Here is a 25,523-nt window from a genome sequence, read left to right on the forward strand (position 1 = left end):
TCTGAAATGTATTTGATGTCTCATGTCTCCCAAAAATGTATAAAACCAAGCTGTGCCCCAATCACCTTGGGCACATGTTCTCAGGATCTCCTGAGAGCTGTGTCAATGGCTATGGTCACTCATATTTGGATCAGAATAAATTTCTTCAACTATTTTACAGAGTTTGACGCTTCTCATCAACACAATGACAAAAAACAGTGGTCCTGGGATATAAAATCATAGGCAATACAAATATTTAGTGTTATTTTCTTGAAAATATGGTTTTATCTTACAAAAATTTTCAATTCTGTTGGGGATGTCAATTTTTTTTCTTTCCAGACGTAGTCTTGCTATGTTGCTCAGGCTGGTCTTGAATTCCTGACCTCAAGTGATCCCCATCTCAGCCTACCAAATAGCTGGGACTACAGGTACATGCCACCATGCCCTTTTTTTTTTTTTTTTAGATGGAATTTCTCCCTCTGTTGCCCAAGCTCTGGAGTGTAGTGGTGTAATCTTGCATCACTGCAACCTCCGTCTCCTGGGTTCAAGCTATTCTCATGCCTCAGCCTCTTGAGTAGCTGAGATTACAGGCATGTGCCACCATGCCCAGCTAATTTTTGCATTTTTAGTATAGACGGGGTTTCACCATGTTGGCCAGGCTGGTCTCCAACTCCTGACCTCAAGTGATCCACCCTCCTTGGCCTTCCAGAGTGTTAGGATTTACAGGCATGAGCCAACACATCTGGCTACCATACCCTTTTTTTTTTTTTTTTTTTTTGAGTCTTGCTCTGTCGCCCAGGCTGGAGTGCAATGGCACCATCTTGGCTCACTGCAACCTCCGCCTCCCAGGTTCAAGCAATTCTCCTGTCTCAGCCTCCCAAGCAGCTGGGACTATAGGTGTACGCCACCACACCCAGCTAATTTTTGTATTTTTAGTAGAGACGGGGTTTCACCATATTGGCCAGGCTGGTCTCAAACTCCTGACCTCAGGCGGTCTGCCCACCTTAGCCTCCCAAAGTGCTGGGATTACAGGCATGAGCCACCACGCCCGGCCTCCATGCCTTTTTTAATGAAAAAAATGTTGCTTTTTAAGAAGTCTGGCGGGGATAGAACTCTCTATAGTCTCCATGATTTGTTTTACTTGTTAGCTAGTGCCTCTTTCAAACCCTTTAAAATGCTCAACACACATTTACCAAAGAAATGAGTGATCTGCTTAATGCTTTAAATGAAGCAAGACAAATTAAACCCTTCATGGACTCTTCCCAGGGCTGGACAAAAATATTTATGTGGGTCAGACGCAGTGGCTCACGCTTGTAATCCCAGCACTTGGGGAGGCCGAGGAGGGCAGATCACCTGAGGTCAGGAGTTCAAAACCAGCCTGGCCAATGTGGTGAAACCTCGTCTTTACTAAAAAAAAAATATAAAAATTAGCTGGGCGTGGTGGCGGGCGCCTGTAATCCCGGCTACTCTGCAGGCCGATGCAGGAGAATCGCTTGAACCCGGGAGGCAGAGGTTGCAGTGAGCTGAGATCGCGCCACTGCACTCCAGCCCGGGCGACAGAGCGAAACTCCATTTAAAAAAAAAACAAAGAAAAAGAAAAAATTAGCCGGATGTGGTGGCGGGCGCCTGTAATCTCAGCTAATTGGGAGGCTGAGGCAGGAGAATCACTTGGATCCTGGAGGCAGAGGTTGCAGTGAGCTTGAGATTGCGCCACTGCACTCCTGCCTGGGCAACAGAGCGAGACTCCGTTTCAAAAAGGAAAAAAAGAAAAGGGCCGGGCGCAGTGGCTCAAGCCTGTAATCTCAGCACTTTGGGAGGCAGAGGTGGGTGGATCACCTGAGGTCAGGAGTTCGAGACTAGCCTGGCCAACATGGCGAAACCCTGTCTCTACTAAAAACACAAAAATTATCAGGGCATGGTGGCGCGCCCCTATAATCCCAGCTACTCGGGACGCTGAGACAGGAGAATCGCTTGAACCTTGGAGGCAGAGGTTGCCGTGAGTCGAGATCGCGCCACTGCACTTCAGCCTGGGCTACAAGAGTGAAACTCCGTCTCGAAAAAAAGAAAAAAAAATCCACTTGTGCCTTCTGCTAATCAGTGTATATATTCAAGGCAACTTGAATCTATGCTCCTGGGTTGCAATCCTCAAGCTTGGGCCAAATAAACTCTCTGCTTGCATTTATTTTGCCCCAGAATCTTCTTCCTTTTAGGTCGACATATCCATATCTGAGACCTACGGTAAATTTTCTGGGCTTCTCGCCTCTCCCTTTCCTCCATGCTTTTCTGTGCTCTCTAAACGGGCCCGGTAGAGTCCGGCATTTCCACATTCCACAGAGATGTTTTCCTTCTGTGGCCCCGGGCCCTGCCAGACAGCGCACCGCGAGGCCGGCACTTTGGCGGTCTCCAACCTTTGCCTGGAAAGAGCTCGGCAGGCGAGCTAGAGGCCAGATCCCAGGACCCAGTTGTTTTAGCTCAGGGAAAGGAAGCGCCAGGGCTGTAGCCTGCAAGCTCCACTGCGCAGCCTTGCACACCGCCCCACATCGTAGGGCCGTGGACCCTGACAACGCCGGAACCCGGCGCCCGGAGCGTGCGCGCCGCGGACCGGAATGGCTGACGTACCGCCCTGCCGCGAGGCCCGCGTAGAGGCGGAAGTTGAGGGGACTGACGCAGATAGGGGAACTTTGCCTCGATGGCACTTTCCTGTCCGCGACTCCGCCCCCGCCAGAGGGGCTAGGGTTCGGGATTCAAGATGGAGGCGCTGAGTCGAGCTGGGCAGGAGATGAGCCTGGCGGCCCTGAAACAACACGACCCCTATATCACCAGCATCGCAGACCTCACGGGCCAGGTCGCTCTGTACACCTTCTGCCCCAAGGCCAACCAGTGGGTGAGTGCCGCCTAGCTCTGAGGACGGCCACCCGGCCGCTGCCGTCTCTTAAAGGGGCCGCCCGGGTTGCTGTGGGGTGGGGGGCACAGCAAGAGGCCAGGGCGGTGGAGACGAGGCCAGGGTCTGGCGAAGAGCCTAGCCAGAGCCTGAGGGGTGTCGGGTTCGCCTGGGATTGGGGGATAGGAGTGAGAGAAGTGGCTCGAGACATCCCAAGGAAAAGCTAGTGGAGGGGAGGATTGGAGCAGGATCAGTCTTGGCGTCGGGTCTGGGGACGTGGGCGACCTGCCTTCTTTGCAGATACATTGGGGGTTATGAGATCGGTGGGGTCAAAAGGGTGCCTGAAAGCTTGTGTTTGAGGCTTTGCGAATTATTAGATAAATTACATGTACATTATCTATAAAATAAACACTCCTCCTCTCCCCCTGGCAAACGTAAATGAGAGCCCCTTTCGCAGAGGTCATTTAGGTTTAAAGTTTAAAATCCAATTAGTTTCGATTCTTGGAAGGGGGGGTGGGTGGGTCCGGCTTTAATCGAACTACACAGAGTTTCGGAAAAGATTCCAAGGCACTTAGGAAAAAGGCTTCCGTGGTCACTGGCTCCCCGAAGACCTTTGTACAAACAAGAGAGACCCTGTAAATGTGTTTTGTTCCATCTGTGATGCTGGTGATGTCATCTCTGAATGCTCCCCTCAGACTCAGTACTTTCTGGCTTTCGTGCACTGGAGAGGGTCCGAAAAGTTACGTTCAGTCTGTTCACTGATTCTTGTTAGCCCCTGCTTGAAGCTTTGTTAGTTGTTTAAAAAGCATAATTTCCCACTTTCTTGTAATTGACCCTTCCTAATTAACTCATTCAGCTACAGGCTTTACACTTAGAAAGTAATACGTAAATGCTTGTTGGATTGAATTCACCAATGACTGGAGTTCACGTTTCAATAAGATATGAAATCCTTAAACTAACAGAACTCTGGAAGATGACCGTAGTATGTCGTTTACCCTATAATACAGATGCATAGATTATATTTATCAGTAATTTATCGAAAATCATTTGGCATTTATGAACAGTTAATTCAGATGAAGAGTTTTTATGATCACGTTGTTTACCTTTGCCTCCTGGAAGAGAAGGAGATATGGAAAGCCACAAGGAATAAAATTGTAGATTGTTTTTTAAATGTAGCTATTTTAGACATTGCCTTAGTTTGAAATGTTATGAATCTTTTTTCTTTTCTTGGCCTGTATATAAATTTGGGAAATATGGATTGCAGACAAATGGTGAAGACTTGGGGCTAGGACTTTTTACTAAAGAGTTTTTCTAGTTTTTCACAAAGGCTTTCAATATTTTAAAATTTTACATTGTGGAGTTCTGTTTTAAATATGAAATACAAGCTATAATAACCTGAATTGAAAAATAAGCTGCTACTGTTTATTTGGATCCTGGCATATAGAGTATGACAAAAATCTTTTCCCTCTTTATTATTTTACAGTGAGTTATAACTTTGCATGATGTTTTTTGGTGGGCAAATTTTCTTTTACTGTAAGACAGTTGATTACCAATTTCTTATAGTAATAACCTAACATTTTAAAGGTAAGAAAAAGCCTCTGAATCCTTAGGAAGGAAAATAATGATATTTAAGCTAGGGTAGTACTTCTGGAAGAAATCAAGATGATCAATTTTCTAAATTTTTTAATCCCAACACATTCAATATATGATTAACATTTAAAATGTTAATAATGTATTGATTACAGTAAAATATTTAGGTCCATTGTAGGCTGTAAATTGCAGACTAATAAGCTTATTTATTTTTTAAAAAACACTGAACTGTGTTTAAAACCTAAATACACTCTTGTCACAAAAAATGAACTATGGAAAAGGCCTCCAATAATTACACTGAGGCAGGGTATACTTTCAGTATTCATGATTCTTCAAGTTCTAAAAATAACAAGCTGATTTTGTTTGGTAGTAATTCTTAACCACAAAATTTGCTGGTTGTGAAAATGTACGAAAACTCCCCAGTGATGAAACAAAGTATCCTATAAGAAAATTTCGTTCCTTTCCTTTTTTAAAATTAACTTGGATAAACTTAAAAGAGAAGAAATTGCAGTATACAGGACCTTAGCTTTAAAGTTAAGAAATCTGGCTAAAACATTTTAGCTGTAAAAAGTGAAGGTTTATTCTATGATTTTCTCCTTTACTAATTAAAAAAGAAAAATGCTGCAGATACAGATATGTTGCTGGATTAAACATTGTATATGCTTATGCACTGAAAGCATACATTAGAAATGGTAACCACAATTTGTAGAATGAGAGGGAGACTTTACCTGTTCAAAAGTGGTGAATTTTATAATAAATGAAACAAGTTGATCTTAAACGTGAAGCGTTACTTCTCCACTGGGACTATTTGGGGTCTGATTATGGGGCAAAAAAACTAATTGAGTCATTGTCTTTCATAGGAGAAGACTGATATAGAAGGGACCTTATTTGTATATCGAAGGTAAGTTTTTAAAATATGTATATTTGTTTTTAACAGTATAGTGGTGAACAATGTCAAACGGTTCAATTCTCTTGCACATTTGGCTTTGGAACCTTCCTGCTAGTACCCTTCAAGTTTTCATCTTTCCCTAGCTGTGAAATCTTAACCAGGTTCTTTCTTTTCTCTGAGCCTTTCTGTGATTCAGAATAAACTGAACTAGAATTTATATTAGCAGCCTAGCAAAGCAATTTCAAAATAATAACGATTGAGTCTAAAACAGATGCCTGCCTCTCTCTCCCTACCCCCATATTAGAAAGAAAAAAAAAAAGATATATATTTGGGGAAAAGACAATACATAGACTAGCTCTGTAAAATAATGTTATTGAGAGGTTGATCCCTCTGTTCTTTCATTACTACATGAGTGGTTGTCTTTTATGACTGGTTCTGTCCTCTTTCCCAACCCACAGAAGTTCTAGATTATGTACAGTGTCTTATTTGAGAGTTCTTTAGAAAGCTTAGATTATTCATGATGGCATATTTTTTATTTTTAACTTATTCAAAAATTCATTATCTTTAAGATTGGTTTGCAAATTGCAACTTTTTTGTTAGGCAGCTTTTGGGGCCTAAAGACAACTGACAGTATATGATAGTCATGGGGTACTTGTTTTCCTGGATTCCTCTAAGGTCTTACTCTGACAGGGGCAGGTTCCTTCCCTTGTTTTCTAAAGCTTAGGGAGTCAGCAGGAGTTACTACTGATATCTGGTCTTTTCCTTTTTTTTTTTTTGTATTGAGTTGCCTTTTAAGGATTGCCTTTTAACATTGATGCCAATTTAAAAGAATTTCTCAAATAATCTTCTAAATTTTATACAAAGCTTTGAGATCTTGTCTAAATGCACTCATTTTTTTCTTCTTTTAAGTGTAATTCTTTGATATTTGTACACCAAGCTCTTTTTTCTTAGACACTTTGTTTGTTCCCTGCCATTCATCTTTCTCCTTTTAAAAAGGAAGGGATCAGCCGGGCGTGGTGGCTCACGCCTGTAATCCCAGCACTTTGGGAGGCCGAGGTGGGCGGATCACGAGGTCAGGAGATCGAGGCCATCCTGACTAACATGGTGAAACCCCGTCTCTACTAAAAATACAAAAAATTTGTACAAAAGCTGGGCGTGGTGGCAGGCACCTGTAGTCCCAGCTACTTGAGAGGCTGAGGCAAGAGAATAGCGTGAACCCAGGAGGTAGAGCTTGCAGTGAGCCGAGGTCGTGCCACTGCACTCCAGCCTAGGTGACAGAGCGAGACTCCGTCTCATAAAAAATAAATAAATAAATAAATAGGAAGGGATCTTTACCCTCACTCCCTTCATTACTCTTCATTAGCAATATACATCTCTAGAAACTCTTATTAGAACATTAGTTTCTATGATATTTGGAAAAAGTACTTTACTGGCTTTATTGTTATCATACAGAGGCACTGATTGTAGAAAGTAGGAGATTTAGTGTAGTGGGTGGCTGGATTTAATACAATTCACGGAGGCTTATATGGTACTGATTCTAATTAAAGGAGACGCAAGAAACTGTGTTTGGAAAATGTGAGACTATTTTGTGTACCTTGGATAAAGGATACCAGGATGTCAGACTATCACTTTGCAGTGATTACTTCATACAGTAGAAGCTTGGATTTGGAGTCAAAAAACCTGAAACTGAATCCTAGTTATATTATTTGTAACTCATATTTGTGTGACCTCAGGCACAGGCCTTAATCATTCAAAGCTTGACTCCTAATCTATAGAATAGTGTTCTGTTAACACCCCGGGTATATCGTAGAGAAACATGAAAAACTATGAAGTGTTAGGTACATGTGAAGAGTAAAGGATCATGTACCGAATCCCTCTGATATGGGAACCAAGGATGTTTCCTATTGTAGGATTCAAGGCATTTTCCGTCTAACTCAGGAGCACTATGTAAATATCTATTTGGTGCAAGAAAAACATTATTGTAATGATGGGCAGCCATTATAGCCAATCCAATTGAATGATATTTCATTCAGCAACTGTGTGTCTGTCTTGGGATATATGTGTGAAAAAAGTAAGACAAAAGCTCCATTTGCATGGGGCTTACATCCTAGTGGGGGAGGACAGTAAATATTAAAAATAAGTGGTATGGATAAAAAAGGAAGGTTAGAGGTATTGAGCTTGGGAGTATTAAAAAGGATAGTTCAAGTAGGCCTCATGAAAAAGGTGACATCTGAACAAAGGCTTGGAGGAGATGAGATAGCTGTGCAGCTTCTGGGGCAGTAATCCAGGAAGAGGTCTTTAGGTAGAAGCACACATGCAGAGAGAGTGGCAAGGAGCCCAGTGTGGCTGGAGAGTAGGAGCTGGAGAAGAGCCATAGGAAATGAAGTCCGAGGGGGGAGTACATCAGGTGGGGCCTTGGTGGCCTCAGTAAGGACTTTGGCCTTTACTCTGAGAGACTGTCTTTGGAGACTTCTCGTCAGAGGAGGAGTATGATCTGACTTAAATTTTTTGTTTACAGGTGTAAGTGCTGATAATATTGTATAATGTTCTAATGTATTCTTTTTTGAAATGAAAATACATAGTAGATAATATTTCTACAGATTAAATGGTAACTAAATTTTTTTTTCTTCTATTAAATCTAAGGTCAGCTTCCCCTTACCATGGTTTTACCATTGTGAATCGACTAAATATGCACAATCTAGTTGAACCAGTGAATAAAGATTTGGAGTTTCAGCTCCACGAACCATTTCTCCTGTATAGAAATGCAAGCTGTGAGTATATCTGTTTTATTATAGTTATTATATTTAAAATTGAGTGACTTTAGTTTCTATCAATCCATTATTTAGGAAGTTTCAAATTACAAAACAAAATATGGTCTCTACTTTATGATTATAAATGAGTCTTTTAGAAAGATCAAACCTTGGCCGGGCGCGGTGGCTCAAGCTTGTAATCCCAGCACTTTGGGAGGCCGAGGCGGGCGAATCACGAGGTCAGGAGATCGAGACCACAGTGAAACCCCGTCTCTACTAAAAATACAAAAAATTAGCCGGGCGTCGTGGTGGGCGCCTGTAGTCCCAGCTACTCGGAGAGGCTGAGGCAGGAGAATGGCGTGAACCCAGGAGGCGGAGCTTGCAGTGAGCCGAGATTGCGCCACTGCACTCCAGCCTGGGCGACAGAGCGAGACTCCGTCTCAAAAAATAAAAATAAAAAAAAAAGAAAGATCAAACCTTCTAAACTGGGCTCTGAGGCCAGACGTGGTGGCTCATGCCTGTAATCCCAGCACTTTGGGAGGCTGAGGAGGGAAGATCACTTGAGGTCAGGAGTTCGAGACCAGCCAGGCCAACATGGTGAAACCCTGTCTCTACTAAAAATACAGAAAAAAATTAGCCGGGCTTGGTGGCGGGTGCCTGTAATCACTTGAACCTGGGAGGTGGAGGTTGCAGTGAGCTGAGATTGCGCCACTGTACTCCAGCCTGGGCAACAGAATGAGACTGTGTCTCAAAAAAATAAATAAACTGAGCTCTGAAACGGGAAACATTCTTTTGTATATAATTTAGTTTACTATTTCATTTAATAGCACTACATTTCTGTTGTTGGTTTATTAAAATAAGGTTTATGCCTTTGTTTTTTTGCAGCTGTGGACTATCAGCTGCCCATGTCCCTAAGCAACAGAACTTAGTTTGGGACACACAGGATGGGAACAGATACAGATAATTCTTCCCACAAAGAAAGTATTATTATTATTGTTATTATTATTTTCTTTTTTTTTGAGACAGAGTCTCACTCTCTTGCCCAGGCTGGAGTGCAGTGGCGTGATCTAGGCTCACTGCAAGCTCCGCCTCCCGGGTTCACGCCATTCTCCTGGCTCAGCCTCCCAAGTAGCTGGGACGACAGGCACCCGCCACCACGCCTGGCTAATTTTTTCATATTTTTAGTAGAGACAGGGTTTCACCGTGTTCGCCAGGATGGTCTCGATCTCCTGACCTTGTGATCTGCCTGCCTCGGCCTCCTTTTTGCCCAGAATGGTGGTTGGTTTTTTTTTTTTTAATTATTATTACTTTTCTTTTTTTTTTTTTTTTTTGAGAGGGTCGTGCAGTGGCGTGATCTCGGCTCACTGCGAGCTCCGCCTCCCAGGTTCACGCCATTCTCCTGCCTCAGCCTCTCCGAGTAGCTGGGACTACAGGCGCCCGCCACCACGCCCGGCTAATTTTTTGTATTTTTAGTAGAGACGGGGTTTCACTGTGGTCTCGATCTCCTGACCTCGTGATCCGCCCGCCTCGGCCTCCCAAAGTGCTGGGATTACAAGCGTGAGCCACCGCGCCCGGCATTTATTACTTTTTCTACTTTATTTTGTCTGAATATGTTTCTAAGTAAGGTTTTTCTATCTGTTTATTTAATTGAATGTCTACTGGTTACCAGCACTGAGCCAAGAGCTATGGTGCTTTAATGTTAACGATACAGTTACCTATGTGGTGTAAGCAGGCAGTTAAGTCAACTGAGAGTCAGAGATGCATAACTATTATCCTGTTGGAGAGTTGGGATTATGACTCTTCTTCTGTTTTTTAGTCCAGGGTTCTTTCAGGCGTTTTTACAGTCTCTAATAACGATTGGATGTAGTCAGCAAAGCTAGAGTGGCCCTTCCAAGAAACTACACTACTAAAAAATATACTTGATTCCAGTATGTTAGTATGGATATTGAAGGTATGGATGTTTGAGGACAGTTTGTTGGACATTGATTATAGGGATATGAAAACTGGTTATGGTAACAATGATTGTGCTCTAATTAGCATCTAAGGATATAGTTGGAGAAATGTTGCTTCTAACTTAAAAAGTAAAAGTTAATGTGTTTGAATTTCACTTGGCCGGGAGGTAATTGGTCTTGGGGGATGTCTTCGGTATAAAATAGAAAAAGTTACTAAAAATTATACACCTCTTAATTCCCTGAATGAGAAGTAACAAGGCCTATTTTAAAGCTAGAAACCCCAAGTTCTTTTCTGTAGCACCCTTTTTTTTTTTTTTTTTTTTTTTTTTTTTGAGACGGAGTCTTGCTCTGTCACCCAGGCTGGAGTGCAGTGGCCCGATCTCGGCTCACTGCAAGCTCCGCCTCCCGGGTTCACGCCATTCTCCTGTCTCAGCCTCTCCGAGTAGCTGGGACTACAGGCATCCGCCACCACGGCCGGCTAATTTTTTTTTTTTTTTTTTTTTTTTAGTAGAGACGGGGTTTCACCGTGGTCTCGATCTCCTGACCTCGTGATCCGCCCGCCTCGGCCTCCCAAAGTGCTGGGATTACAAGCGTGAGCCACCGCGCCCAGCCAGTAGCACACTTTTAAGTAAAAACAGGTTCTATCTTTTGACTTCTCAGTAAACTATTTGTCCAGGTAATTACCTCTCAGATTTTAAATTCTATGGACATATTAGACATGCTTTGTAATAGCTGTAAGTTCAGATGGATTTATTTAAACTAATGTTAACAATATAATTATTTCAGATTGCTCTTTTCTTTGTACTGAATATTCCATTAAAGGGAAAATACGGCTGGGCACAGTGGCTCACGCCTGCAATCCCAGGACTTTGGGAGACCGAGGCAAGCAGATTGCTTGAGCCCAGCAGTTTGAGACCAGCCTGGGCAACATGTCAAAACCCCCTCCCCACAAAAAAATAGAAAAATTAGCCAGGTGTGGTGGCACACACTTGTAGTCCCAGCTACCCAGGAGGCTGAGGCGGGAAAGTCGCTTGAACCCAAGAGGCCGTCGAGGCTGCAGTGAGCCATGATTGTGCCACTGCACTCCAGCCTGGGCAACAGAGCGAGACCCTGTCTCAAAAAATGAAAAGAGAGTGGGAGAAATTCTGCAAAGGAATACAGATCCAATTTTTTTTTTTTAAATGAAATAGGCTTAATTCTGTTCTTTACTACCTGGAAACTTAATCTAGCCATCACTCCTAAGTGGTTTGATTATTAAAGTAGTCAGTAGGGAAAGTTATCCGGACCCAGTTACCATTTAGCATAAACCTGAGATGAATTGTATTATATTTTTTTCACAAGGCAAAAGTCCTGTGAAATTGAAAGTGTGACATAACACAAATATAATTGAACCATGAGTAACCAGAAGCTAACTAATCAGAGCTTCAGTTGTCTGGAAATATTTTTATAGTTCGTGTGTGGAAGAAATGAAGGCAAATTATAAGAAAACAAGCTAATACTAGGTTTTATTTTCTGAAAATCAAGCAGATATCCAGAGAATAACACGGGGTCAGCATTAAAATGTCAATATTTTATAACTTTAACTCCACTGTAGTATCATAGGTTAAATTGTTATAATGAGACCTAAAATCATCAAGAGTATTTATTATGTTAACTAGAACATTATTGGGGAGAAAGTGAACTAATGCATTTTACTTTAGAAAATTTTCAACTGATTGAAACAAAACTTTTCTTAGTTGAACAGAAAACTCACTTAACCAGGTCATTTCATTAGGGAAAGTATTTAAAGGAATAGCTGTATTGGGGAGAAGTGATAAGACAACAGAAAATGATGCTGTGAGTGTTAAAGCCTCTCTTGAGTGTGTGTTTTGTCTACCTAGTCTTAAAAGTGGAAAATAGTCTTGTCAGGTCAGCGAGCTATTAAGTTGTTTAGGGATTTGTTCTTTAAATAAAAAGTTAGTATCTGATTATGCATACAGGTAATTATACCTGATTCTATAGCTGCTCTTCTGCCATTCTCTTGTGGGAAATACCATCAAGACACCTGACCCATTTAACTCAAGTTACACCTTCATATCCAACTTCTTTCATTCAAATTAATTTTTGGAGTTAATGTACTAGAACAGTGAACCATAACTTTTTTTCAGTTCTAAGTTATTTGTTTTATTTATTTTTAAGAGTTTTTCTTTATAAAACATGCCCATCTACACCCACCCCACCCCTCAAGAAAAAGATAAAATCTTACAGAGAAAATTCTTACATTGACTAAGGGCTTAGGCTTGGTGATTCTCTTAAATCTTTGTGGGGTAGTGGTGGTGGTGGTTTTCAAAAGACAAGGTCTCACTGTGTTGCCCTGGCTGGTCTTGAATTCCTGGGCTCAAGCAATTCTCCCGCCTCGGCCTCTCAAAGTGTTGGCATGAGCCACCATGTCCAGCCTCTTGAATCTTTTGGGAACAGTGTATTTTTATTCTGTGCAAGGGCCTTTTGGCAGCCACAAGACCCCAGTGGGACTGCAGTGAAGAATGGGGAGGTTATAAATTCTGGAGTTATTGAGTAGCAGTGGTATTTCTAGCCCCTTATTTCTGATCCTCAACTTACAGGTTGAGAAAACAAGAGGCTCAGAGTTGTTTAGGGACCTGCTCGAGATTCGCAAAGGTAATAAGTGACAGATGCAGAATTCAAGAGTAGGTCTTTCGGGCTTCAAGGCCAATGTTCTTTCCACTCTACTGTAACAATAAAATTACTTCATCAATCCATATTCTAGAGCAGTGCCATCCACTAAAACTTTGCAGTCAGGGAAAATGACAGTTCCGTGTCAGCACTGTCCCATATAGTAGCCTGAAATGTGGCTAGGGCAAATGAAGAATACTTCTTTTTAGTTTATTTAATTTAATATATTAGAATTTACATGGCTGTATGTGCTGGCAGCTGCCATACTGAACAGTGGAAGTCTCAGCATGAGTTCATGTGCTAACATACTCTTTGTTGTGCCATACCTGAATCAAACACCTACTTGGGAAGCTTTGGATTAGATTTTTATGCATCCTATTTAGTCATTCCTTTTTGAAACTTACAAATAATTTCTAGATACAAAAGCTGCAGAATATATCCCTGAGGGTGGCTTTGCCATGGTAACACTCTTGGCATGGAATTTAGTTTGCAGATAAGAATTCTATTCTGGGCTTTGCCTTACTGACTACAACCTTGGCTAAATCATTTGAACCACTGATTTGACCTATTTATCTTAAAAGGCCATCATGAAAGTAAGGTATTTTGTTAGGCATTTACAAATACAAAATATCATAGACTGTGTCTCCATTCTGGACTCAACAAATGATCTCATTAGTGAAAGAATCCTAGGGACATCAGTGTTATCCACACCCGGCCTATCCAGGTTCTCTTATAACACAGGCCTGTGATATGCTTCTTCCTATCCCTTCTGATAGTACCATGCACGAGCTGCAGGCTGTTTGTGTCTCTTTACAAGTATTATTTTCAAATGTTGTAGGGGCCGTTACTAGAAAGCCTGAGGTATACATTGGAAAAATATATATATTAAAAATGAGAAGTCTCGGCCAGGTGTGGTGGCTCACACCTGTAATCCCGGCACTTTGGGAGGCCGAGGCGGGTGGATCACCTGAGGTCAGGAGTTCAAGACCAGCCTGGCCAACATGGCGAAACCCCATCTCTACTAAAAATGTAAAAAAATTAGCCGGACATGGTGGTGCGCACCTGTAGTCCCAGCTACTTGGGAGGCTAGGCAGGAGAATCGCTTGAACCCAGGCAGCGAAGGTTGCAATGAGCGTAGATGGCCCCCTAGCACTCCAGCCTGGGAGACAGAGCAAGACTCCATCTCAATTAAAAAAATAAAAAATAAATAAATATGGGCTTTGGGTTAGAAGGAAGACGTCTTCCTGAAAAATAACCATGGGCCTTCCCTCATACAAATTTAAGGTTCAAGTTGTACCATTCATTTAGTATCATTTCTTACCCAGGTCAAGAAATTAACATAAAATTAATCATCAGCTGGTGATTACTCTAGGGCATCTGGCAGAAGCAAATGTAGATCCCTTCTGGCAAGATACATTCTTAGCCCAGGTTGCCCAGGAATATCAGACATGTCTTGTGGTCTAAAATTACTAAATATACAAGGAAATACTTTGCAGTGAATGAAAGGTAGCATACAACAAACAGCAGGATTATACAACCCTTCCCAAAGACTTTAGTTCATGGAAACTAGAGACTCTAATGGATGTAAATACCAGATACAGATTATAAAATAAAGTAAAAAGAAAGAACAGCAAATGTGAAAAAAGAATAAAGGCCCTGCTCGGTGGCTCACGCCTGAAATCCCAACACTTTGGGAGGCCGAGGCAGGTGGATCACCTGAGGTCAAGAGTTCGAGACCAGCCTGCCCAAGATGGTGAAACCCCATCTCTACTAAAAATACAAAAAATTAGCCTGGCGTGGTGGCAGACGCCTGTAATCCCAGCTACTTGGGAGAGACTGAGTCAGGAGAATCATTTGAACCCAGGAGGCAGAGGTTGCAGTGAGCCAAGATCACGCCACTGCACTCCAGCCTGGGCAACAATAGTTAAACTCCATCTCAAAAAGAAAAGAATAAAATGCTGCCAGGCACAGTGGCTCACACTTGTAATCCCAGCACTTTGGGAGGCCAAGGCATACAGATCACTTGAGCCCAGGAGTTCAAGACCAGCATGAGCAACATGGCAAACCCCTGTCTCTATAAAAAATACAAAAAATTAGCTGGGTGGACCTGGGAGGCTGAGGTGGGAGAATCACCTGAGCCCACGAGGTTGAGGCTGCAGTGAGCCATGATCACGCTACTGCGCTCCAGCCTGGGTGATAGAGTGAGACCCTGTCTCAAAAAATAAAAGAATAAAAAAGAATTAAATGCTATAAAAAAACAGGAAGATTCGAAAAATAGCTGAGTAGAACTAATAGAAATTAAAATTTTAATTGAAAGACACTCTCTACTTGGATTCAACAGTTAATTGGTAATAGCTGAAAAGAGAATTGGTGAGCTAGAAGAGATACCTGAGGAAATCCAGAATGTATCCAAAAAAAAGGACGAAATGGAAATATGACAGAGTGATTAGAATTATAAACTCTAACATTTGATGGATAAGAATTTCAGAATGATAAAGCAGACCGTTTGTAGAGAGGCAATATTTGAAGAGTTGATGACTGGGAATTTTCCAGAATCCATAAAAGACATAAATCTCAGATTTAAACAATAGAATGAGCTCCAAGCATAAAACATAGAAATATAGCCGGACGCTTTGGCTCACGCCTGTAATCCCAGCACTTTGGGAGGCCTAGGCAGGCAGATCACTTGAGGTCAGGAGTTCGAGACCAGTCTGGCCAACATGGTGAAACCCCATCTCTACTAAAAATACAAAAATTAGCGGGGCCTGGTGGCAGGCACCTGTAATTCCAGCTACTCAGGAGGCCAAGGCAGGAAAATCGCTTGAACCCGGGAGGTGGAGGTTGTAGTGAGCTGGGATCATGCCACTGCACTCCAGCCTAGGTGACAGAGTGAGACTCTGTCTCAAAAAAAAAAAATACACACACACACACATTCTGATGAGATATCAAAGGCAGAGACAGAAGCAACCAAAGGTTACTCAAGATTGAGTGTTTACAAAGGAACACCAGTTAGACTGACAGCATATTCCTTAGTTGCAGCTACTGAGTTTAGAAAACAAAAGAATAATATATTCAGAGGACTGAAGAAAAAAAAACCAATAATTCAGTAATCCAAGAGAACAAAATAAAGATACTTTTCAACAAAAACAACAGCAGTTGTCTCCCCAGATTCTTGCTGTAGGAGCTCCCACAGCAGTGCTGTCAGTGCAGTAGCCACATGTGTCTATTGAGCATTTGCAGCGCATGACTGGTAAAAGCAGACAGAACTGGTTTTTCTCTTTCTTACAGCCAAACACTCCACATTATAACCTGATTAATTGAAAATATTAAGATACAGGCTTGTGGTACCATCAAGCTCTATGAAATTGGTTCTGGCTTTTAATGATTTTATTTTGCAAAAAGCAATAACAAACTAGAAGCTGTTCAAACCTAAGCATTCCAAGATTGTGATGACGGCAGCTAAATTGATTAATAAGGTTTTATGTATTCAAAAGATTCCACCGCAGAACATAAATAGGATATCTTAACTTTCAAACCAATAAAAACCAGGAAGTGGGAAAAAAGTAAATAGAAACCATGGGAAAAAGAAAGCCCAAAATAAAATGGCAGAAATCAATCAATTTAAAACAAATGTTAAGTGAACTAAACTTGCCAGTTAAAAGACTCAGATTGGATAAACATATAGAATTTGCCTACATACTGTTTTAATATTTTTAATTATTTTTATCTATTTATTTATTTTAGAGACAGGTCTCGCTGTGACACCCAGGCTGGAGTGCAATAACACACCATCATGGCTCTCTGCAGCCTCAACTTCTGAGGCTTGAGTGATCCTTCCATTTCAGCCTCCCAAGTGGCTGGGACCACAAATGCACGCCACCACTCCTGGCTAATACGTTTTTATTTTTTGTAGAGACAAGGTCTCTCTATATTGTCCAGGCTGGTCTCAAACTCTTGGGCTCAAGCAATCCTCCTGTCTTGGTCTCCCAAAGTGCTGGATTACAGGTGTGAGCCACTGCACTGGCCCTGTATGCTGTTTTCAAGAAACTTGAACTCTTAAGATCCTGGAAAGGTTGAAAGTAAGCAATAGAATGAGATTTATCAGGCAGCTATCAAGCAGAAAAGGCTGGTGTCTCTGTGTGAGTCATACACGGTAAACTGTAAAGCAAAAAGCATCATTAGGGATAAAAGTTACCACATAATGATGAAAGGAATAAATGACCTAGAAGATAAAATAATTTTGGATGATATATACTTAGTATATGTCAGAATTGCAAACTGAATGTTAAAAATCCCTAATTATAGTGACAGATTTTAATAAGCCACTTTAGTAATTGACAGATAAAGCAGACAATTTTTTTTTTTTAAGAGTTGGGGTTTTGCTTTACTGCCCAGGCTGGTCTCGACCTCCTGGCCACAAGTGATCTTCCCACCTTGGCCTCCCAAAGTGCTAGGATTACAGGTGTGAGCCACCACATCTGGCCACAGACAAAAAGTTATTGGATAGTTGAACAATACAGTTAACCTGATATGATGGACATATAAAAAACCTTGCTGGCCAGGCGCAGTGGCTCACGCCTATAATCCCAATACTTTGGAAGGCCGAGGAGGGTGGACCACAAGGTCAGGTGTTCAAGACCAGCCTGCCTAAGATGGTGAAAACCTGTCTCTACTAAAAATACAAAAAAAAAAAAAAAATTAGCCAGGCATGGTGGCAAGTGCCTGTAATCCCAGCTACTCAGGAGGCTGAGGCAGAGAATTGCCTAAACTCGGGAGGCAGAAGTTGCAGTGAGCCAAGATCACACTACTGCACTCCAGCCTGGGCAACAGAGCAAGACTCCATCTCAAAAAAAAAGAAAAAGAAAAAAAAACCAAAACCCTGCTGCCCTCAGTGATGAAAATTTTGTCCAGTTCTGCTACTGACATTAAGTGATGATAAAGTCTATCTGAGGAGAAAAAAGAAAAAAAAAATCCTACTTCTAGCAATTAGAGAATTTGCATTTTTTCAAGTATCTATTAGAGGTTTATAAAAATTGCCACATATAGGCCATTCAGCCAAAGAATTTAGGGAGGAAAATAGGGAAATCTGAGTAAAGCTGAAGGAAAATAAAGAGTAGAAATTAATTGCAGAAAGTAGAAATTTCTTTTCTTTTTTTTGAAACGGAGTCTTGCTTTGTCGCCCAGGCTGGGGTGCAGTGGCGCGATCTAGGCTCACTGCAAGCTCTGCCTCCCAGGTTCACGCCATTCTCCTGCCTCAGCCTCCCGAGTAGCTGGGACTACAGGCACCCGCCACAACACCCAGCTAATTTTTTTGTATTTTTAGTAAAGACGGGGTTTCACAACGTTAGCCAGGATGGTCTCGATCTCCTGACCTCATGATCTGCCCACCTTGGCCTCCCAAAGTGCTGGGATTACAGACGTGCGCCCAGCCTAGAAATTTCAATAGAATAGAGCAGATCAACAAAACGAAAAACTCCGCTATAACATGATCCAGCAACAACCATAAAAAGAACAAGGGGAGGTACAATATGCAGTATTAGGAGTAAAAATATAAATATGTTCCAACTAAAGGAAGAGAACATGCATTTTTAAAAACAAGCCACTGTGAAGAACTTTTGCCTGTAAATTTAAAACTTGGATGAGAAAGACAGTTTCCTAGGAAAACATAGTTTAACAAAAATTACTTAGGAATAAATAGATTTGAATGGACTCATAAATAAAATAATTGGGCCAATAGATTAAAAATCTCTCCCATCACTTCTAAAGAAAATGCTGAGAGGAATGTTCTATTCAGTAAATGGCACTAGGACTGTTAGTTCTCCATGTGGAGACCAGCCTCTGTAAAGGTAGCTATGGGGTTCATACACTTCTGGTCTAATCTTCAAGGGAAACTTGTCTCCAAAGGCCACTCTTCTGTGATGAGGAAATCATGCTTCTGTGATTCACTATTCCCTCAGCAAGGTGGTGAGCAACATACCTCCCTATTATACGTACCTACTACAAGCAACATACCTCCCTATTATACGTACCTACTACAAGCAACATACCTCACTATTAGGTTGGTGCAAAAGTAATTGTGGTTTTTGCAGTTAATGTCAAGAACCACAAATATTTTGCACCAACCCAATACATACCTGCTACAAGCAGCACACCTCACTGAGTAATACTTCTCTTAGAAGATGTTTTTCCTCAAGACCAGTGTCAGAGGTCTTTTGATTTTCACTGTGGACACCTCTTAGAAATAAAAGTAGTAATGGGGAATCTTTTTTTAATATCTGTATGCTTACCTATCACTTAATTACAAAATGCCCCAAGAATATTCTGTGAAGTGTGTTCTGAGGAATTTTTTGAGAATCTAAACCTGGCATGTGAATCAATAATAAAGTACAGTCATGAGTCACTTAATGTCACTTAACAACAGAGATATGTCCTAAAAGACGTCATTAGGCAGTTTTGTTGTATGAACATCATAGAGTATACTTACACAAACCTAAATGACATAGCCTACACACCTAGAATATATGGTATTGCTCTGAGGCTACAAACCTGTACAGCATGTTACTGTACTGAATGTGGGAGGCAGTTATAGCACATTGGTAATAATTTGTACATCTAAATACATCTTTTTTTTTTTTTTTTTTGAGACGGAGTCTCGCTCTGTCTCCCAGGCTGGAGTGCAGTGGCGCGATCTCGGCTCACTGCAAACTCCACCTCCCGGGTTCACGCCATTCTCCTGCCTCAGCCTCTCCGAGTAGCTGGGACTACAGGCGCCCGCCACCACGCCCGGCTAATTTTTTTTTTTGTATTTTTAGTAGAGACAGGGTTTCACAGTGGTCTCGATCTCCTGACCTCGTGATCCGCCCGCCTCGGCCTCCCAAAGTGCTGGGATTACAAGCGTGAGCCACCGCGCCCGGCCACTAAATACATCTTAAGAGAAAACGTACAGTGAAAATGTGGTATTATAATCTTAACAGACCACTGTTAGGTATGCAGTCTGTCACTGAACAAAGCAACATTTGTGGCATGTGACTTGTAAAAGCAAACAGAACTGATTTTTCTCTCTCTCTTTTTTTTTTTTTTTTTTTGGAGACGTAGTCTCGCGCTCTCATCCAGGCTGGAGTGCAGTGGCGCGATCTCGGCTCGCTGCAAGCTCCGCCTCCCAGGTTCACGCCATTCTCCTGCCTCAGCCTCTCCGAGTAGCTGGGACTACAGGCGCCCGCCACCACGCCCAGCTAATTTTTTGTATTTTTAGTAGAGACGGGGTTTCACCGTGGTCTCAATCTCCTGATCTCATGATCCGCCCGCCTCGGCCTCCCAAAGTGCTGGGATTACAAGCGTGAGCCACTGCACCTGGCCTGATTTTTCTCTTTCTTACAGCTAGACAGTCTACAGTATAACCTGGTTAATTGAAAGTATTAATAATATAGGTTTGCAGTACCATCAAGCTCTATAAAATTGATTCAGGCATTTAATGATTTTCTTTGGCAAAAACTATTTCAATATTGCATTTTGGGCCAGGCACAGTGGCTCATGCCTATAATCCCAGCACTTTGGGAGGCCGAGCCAGGCGGATCACGAGGTCAGGAGTTTGAGACCAGCCTGACCAACATGGTAAAACCCCATTGCTACTAAAAATAAAAAATTAGCCGGGCGTGTTGGCACGCACCTGCAATCCCAGCTACTTAGGAGGCTGAGGCAGGAGAATCACTTGAACCTGGGAGGCGGAGGTTGCAGTTAGCCAAGATCGCACCATTGCACTCCAGCATGGGCAACAGAGTGAGACTCCATCTCAAAAAAATATATATATATATACTCCCGTCTCAAAAAAAAAAAATATATATATATGTGTGTGTATATATATATATATATATATGTATATATGTATAGTGTTTTACCTTGTTTTTAACCAAGGTGATTATTTAACTCGGATACATACCTGAATTCAGCGACATTTATTGAATATGTCATTTGCCAAGCACTTTACCAGCTGCTATACCATATAGATTAAAACTACTGTGTACTTTTAAAGAATTTTATTTATATTTTTAGTCCTTAGGTTCTGTTGTATTTTCTTAGAAAATTATAAGCTGAAGTTACTAAACTGTGTTAGAACTTTCTATATCAAAACTCTGCCTTCTCCGTAAGGGTCAAGATTCTTTTTTTTTTTTTTTTTTTCTGAGACAGGGTCTCACTCTGTGGCCCAGGCTATAGTGTCCAAATGATCCTCCATCCTCAGCCCCTGCCCTGAGTAGCTAGGACTATAGGTGTGAGCTACCACACCAGCTAAATTTTTTTCTTTTAAATAGAGATAGGGTCTCTACAAATTTTTTGTAGTGATAGGGTCTTGCTATGTTGACCAATCTGGTCTCCAACTCCTGGCCTCAAGCGATCTTCCCACTTCAGCCTCCCAAAGTGCTAGGATTACACTATAGCCACTGCACCCCGCTAGGTCAGGATTCTTAATGAAATTTGCTACTACAGTAAGCCGAAAGCTATGCACGTTTATTCTTAAAACAACTCCCTGTAGGTTAATGATAAAAATTAATGATTTAAGGTCTGTGATTTGAGAGTTATTGGTTGTAAATTGGAATGACTGGGCTAGTAACAGTGACAATCTGATCTATCAGAGAGACAGTAACGGTATGTACATATTTTTTCTTGGTCATTTTCAGCAGCAGTACTCACCCATTGTTTGGAAAGAGTATATGGTCTTGATTTTCTCTTCTCAGACCTAACCTTATTCTCGCCATAGACCAGTGTGTAATGGTAGTTTTAACCAAAAACGATGATTTTACTTTATGTGCATGTTAGATACGGCATCTTTTTACTGGAAGGTAATCATTTATAAGGACAACTTTTTCATGTTTCCTCCATGTAACACCCTAAGGCATGTATCTCCTACTTAATGCCACTTTTTGTATTTTTTAACGTTTTCTGTAAAACCAAAAGCAGTTTTGGGAAAATGGACAAAGTCCTTTCGAGTTTTTCAAAAGAACACAGACATTTCCCGATTTTTATTTTACCTCGACGGGTTTAAACAATTACAAGTTTGTGGATTGTATGAAACACTTTCAAAGTGATCCTATGTGAGTAAAATCTGATTTGAAATTTTCTTAAAAAGGAGTTCATGTCATATATCTACTAGTCTAATATGTTGCTCTTTAGCCTGCTTAACCAAAAAAGACAATTACCTCTTAAGTATAATTTAAAATGTTAAATATTATTGCTATTTAATATTTTTAAGAACTTACCTCCAAAAGCCAGAGAGAAGTACCCCTTCGTTTCTGCTTCACTTATCACTTTTCCTTTATATCGGGCATCAATCTCTTGATATATAGTGTTTTTAATTAAAATTAGATCACTAGAAAAAGTAGGGAGGTTCATTTCCATAGTGTTGAAAATGCCGCTGCCAAATGGAAAGTTTTAGTAGAAGAAATGCTGTAGTGTACGCTTTTTTTGTCTCTCTGCTTGTCCTTTCTCAGTTCAAGGGCAAGTCTCAGAACAGTAGAGATGGTAGGTGGCTGTTGGCATTTGGAGCAAATCTTCAGACTTTCAAAGCACAGCGCAAGAAATTTCCTTACAAGATAAGTTTATAATTTGTCCAGTCCAAAAATGTGAGTTCTCCCTCCACACTGAAAGAGGAATTCATAAACAACAAGAAAATTTCCGTGATTCATTCTTTGATATCTTTGAATTCAGTGCAGTACTTCTTTCTTAGCCTGAAGAAAGGCAGTCTTCCACCATCAGCTGCGGCACCGCTGTGCTTGGTATGATTCTGTAATCAGTGAAGGAGAAAGGGTCTGTGGCAACTGCATTAGTCTGGCCTTCTGGACGAAGATAAGGAAAGAGCCTTGCTGTTGCCACATTTGTAGATTGAAGAGGTAAAATCACCACAAAAACATAGAGAGACTTAAGAGTCAGTGGCTGAGTCTGACTCAGTGACACTGTTAGTTCAAATGTTTTAAAAATACATATATTGCTTTCTGGCTCATTGTAGGCGCTGCTTAGTGTTCTGGTAGAGCCTTTACCAAGTGCCTTCTTGGTAACTTTGTAAATCCATGAACATTCCAAAATTTCCAAAGCAGATTCTTTTCATTATGATTCACTATTTACTGGCTTTTTCCCCCTCAGGTAGTGTCAGATAAAAGCACTTTTTATCTTTTTTTTTTATTGTGGTGTTACCTTAATTGTAAAGATTTGTAAAGTTAACCATGCCTGTATCATTTACCTCTTTTAGATAATTATGTTAAGTATTCAATACTTTGAATGTTTTTTCTTTTGAGAACTCACAAAGGAAATCATTATTTGTACCTAAGTGACAGAAATATGTTAACATGTAATATGTAGGTTTTCACCTTCTGTTTACACAATGAAGTTATCTGTGTATGTAAAAATTGAAACAGAGTAACCACTAGTCTAAGAAGACTGAAGCTCCTCTGGAGTGTGCAGAATAAACCTCCAGACTGGGCCCTTAAGGTTCAGTGCCCTGGAGGATCCAGGCAGGTCTGAGTCACTTACAAAGTCACTGCTTACAGGCATGCTCAGCTTCTGCTATTTCTTTTCTTTTTTTTTTTTTCTGAGACGGAGTTTTGCCCTTGTCGCCCAGGCTGGAGTACAGTGGCACAATCTCGGCTCACTGCAACCTCCACCACCCTGGTTCAAGTGATTCTTCTGCCTCAGCCTCCTGAGCTGGGATTACAGGCACACGCCACCACGCCCAGCTAATTTTTGTATTGTTAGTAGAAACGGGATTTCACCATGTTGGCCAGGCTGGTCTTGAACTCCTGACTTCAGGTGATCCACCCGCCTCGGCCTCCCAAAGTGCTGGGATTACAGGCGTGAGCCAACACACCTGGCCTTTGTTTTTTGTTTGTTTGTTTTTGTTTTTGTTTTTTGAGGTGGAATCTTGCTCTGTTTCCCAGGCTGGAGTGCACTGGCACAATCTCAGCTCACCACAACCTCTGCCTCCCAGGCTCAAGCGATTCTTCTGCCTTGGCCTCGCTAGTAGCTAGGATTACAGGCACATGCCAGCATGCCTGGCTAATTTTTTGTATTTTTAGTAGAGATGGGGTTTTACTATGTTGGCCAGGCTGGTCTTGAACTCCTGGCCTCAAGTGATCCACCCACCTTGGCCTCCCAAAGTGCTGGGATTACAAGTGTGAGCCACCGCACCCGGCCAGCTTTTTCTTTTTAATAAAAGGAAAGCACAGGCTAAGCATTTGCTACCAACATTTAAAAATTACCATATTTTATACATCCTTACCTGGATTTCTGATTTTTCTTGTGATAAAATGACATGTGTGACCACACAGCACTTGGATTCCTGCAAGTACTACAGTCAGCCAGAGTTGTAGGTAAGACATTTTCATCACTGATCTCACCACACCCTGAGGTCTCTTACAGTCCGGGAGGTATTTGTGCTTACAACCCTGCTGTGGATTATCGATTAGTAAATTGGTAGAAAAATGTGTAGGAGAGTAGAAGTAGGGAAAGGAGAGAAAATAAGTTTCCCCCCTTTCTTACACCCCATCTGACCTGTTTCCCAGATCCCTAACTGTAGATTTTTGGAAGCCTAGGAAATGGGAATGCAAATCCATAGAGGTCAAGGGCCATGCTTCCACCTGCCTTTGTCTCTCCCTTATGATACATAAAGATGACATTTGTGTGGGATACTAGAGCGACTAGACTACCAGTTGGGGGGGGGGGGGGGGGGTTGGACATATCCAACATTTGGCAGAACCGTAATCATTTACACCAGCATTCCCCAACTTTTTGGCACCAGGGACCGGCTTTGTGGAAGACCATTTTTCAATGGACGGGGATTGGGGGATCGTTTCAGGATGATTCAGACACATTACATTTATTGTGTACTTTATTTCTATAGGTATTGTAATATATAATGAAATAATTATGCAACTCACCATCATGTAGAATCAGTGGGTGCCCAGAGCTTGTTTTCCTGCATTTCAACAGTGGTCCCATCTGGGGGTGATGGAACACAATGACAGATCATCAGGCATTAGATTCTCATAAGGAACCACAATCTAGATCCCTCGCATGTGCAGTTCACAGTAGGGCTGGAGCTCCTATGAGAATCTATTGCCACAGCTGATCTGACAAGAAGCAGAGCTCAGGCAGTAATGCTCTGTTGTCTGCCACTCACCTCCTGCTGTGCAGCCTGGTTCCTAACAGGCCACGGACCGGTACCAATCCATGACCCTGAGGTTGGGGACCCCTGATTTACACCACACACTTTGGAAGCTGTACTTTAAGGAGCTGTGGGTACTGTGTGGCAATAGCAGATATAAATCCTAACAGCAAAGGCAAAAACCTAGTGCAATTCACTGTTTTACTTAGGGTTGTCCATTGTTTAAGAATAAAACTTTTGCAAGTGGGAGTAATCAGTTGTGATATTGTTAGGTTTATTTTCGTAATTCCTAAAGAAGTTCAATGGTCACTTCATGTGTCTGAATTCTGTACTGAGATTATAATGTTAATGGGATTGTGGAAAGAGTATTTTGGGTTAATATATTCAGATTTGATTTAATTTAGACAGAGGCACCAGATTTTTAAATGATAATCTGAAGACCTTGAAGAGTAGCATTTTAAAATTACCTGTCCTAAGTCTTTTAATCATTGTTCAGTATTCAATAAGTAGATATTACAATTTAAATTTTAGAAATTGGACTCTTTCTCTACCATATTAGTGTTCAGTGGTGGTCTGAAATGAGTGGGTTTTTTGGCCAAAAGGGTTAAGCTGCAAAGATAATTGAATCACATTTTCCAGAGTTACTTGCAGATATACAACATCT

At 41.5% G+C, this 25,523-nt stretch overlaps 1 protein-coding gene and 1 non-coding gene across 2 annotated transcripts in view; both read left to right on the forward strand.

Annotated features, from left to right (window-relative positions):
* The first annotated feature begins 2,668 nt into the window (after window positions 1-2,668).
* Window positions 2,669-25,523, forward strand: part of DCP1A (decapping mRNA 1A) — a 65,032-nt gene continuing 42,177 nt past the window's right edge. The window contains exons 1-3 of the mRNA XM_032161280.2: window positions 2,669-2,863; window positions 5,311-5,351; window positions 7,983-8,110. Of these exons, the coding sequence (XP_032017171.1) occupies window positions 2,729-2,863; window positions 5,311-5,351; window positions 7,983-8,110 (304 nt within the window). The 5' untranslated portion in view covers window positions 2,669-2,728. The remainder of the gene's footprint in view (window positions 2,864-5,310; window positions 5,352-7,982; window positions 8,111-25,523) is intronic.
* On the forward strand, window positions 17,598-17,666 carry LOC116474004 (small nucleolar RNA SNORD38). Its single transcript, XR_004249548.1, has one exon. It is a non-coding gene; the product is annotated as a small nucleolar RNA SNORD38 (small nucleolar RNA).

The sequence above is a fragment of the Hylobates moloch genome, unplaced genomic scaffold, assembly GCF_009828535.3.
Source record: "Hylobates moloch isolate HMO894 unplaced genomic scaffold, HMol_V3 SCAFFOLD_8, whole genome shotgun sequence".
NCBI lineage: Eukaryota > Metazoa > Chordata > Mammalia > Primates > Hylobatidae > Hylobates > Hylobates moloch.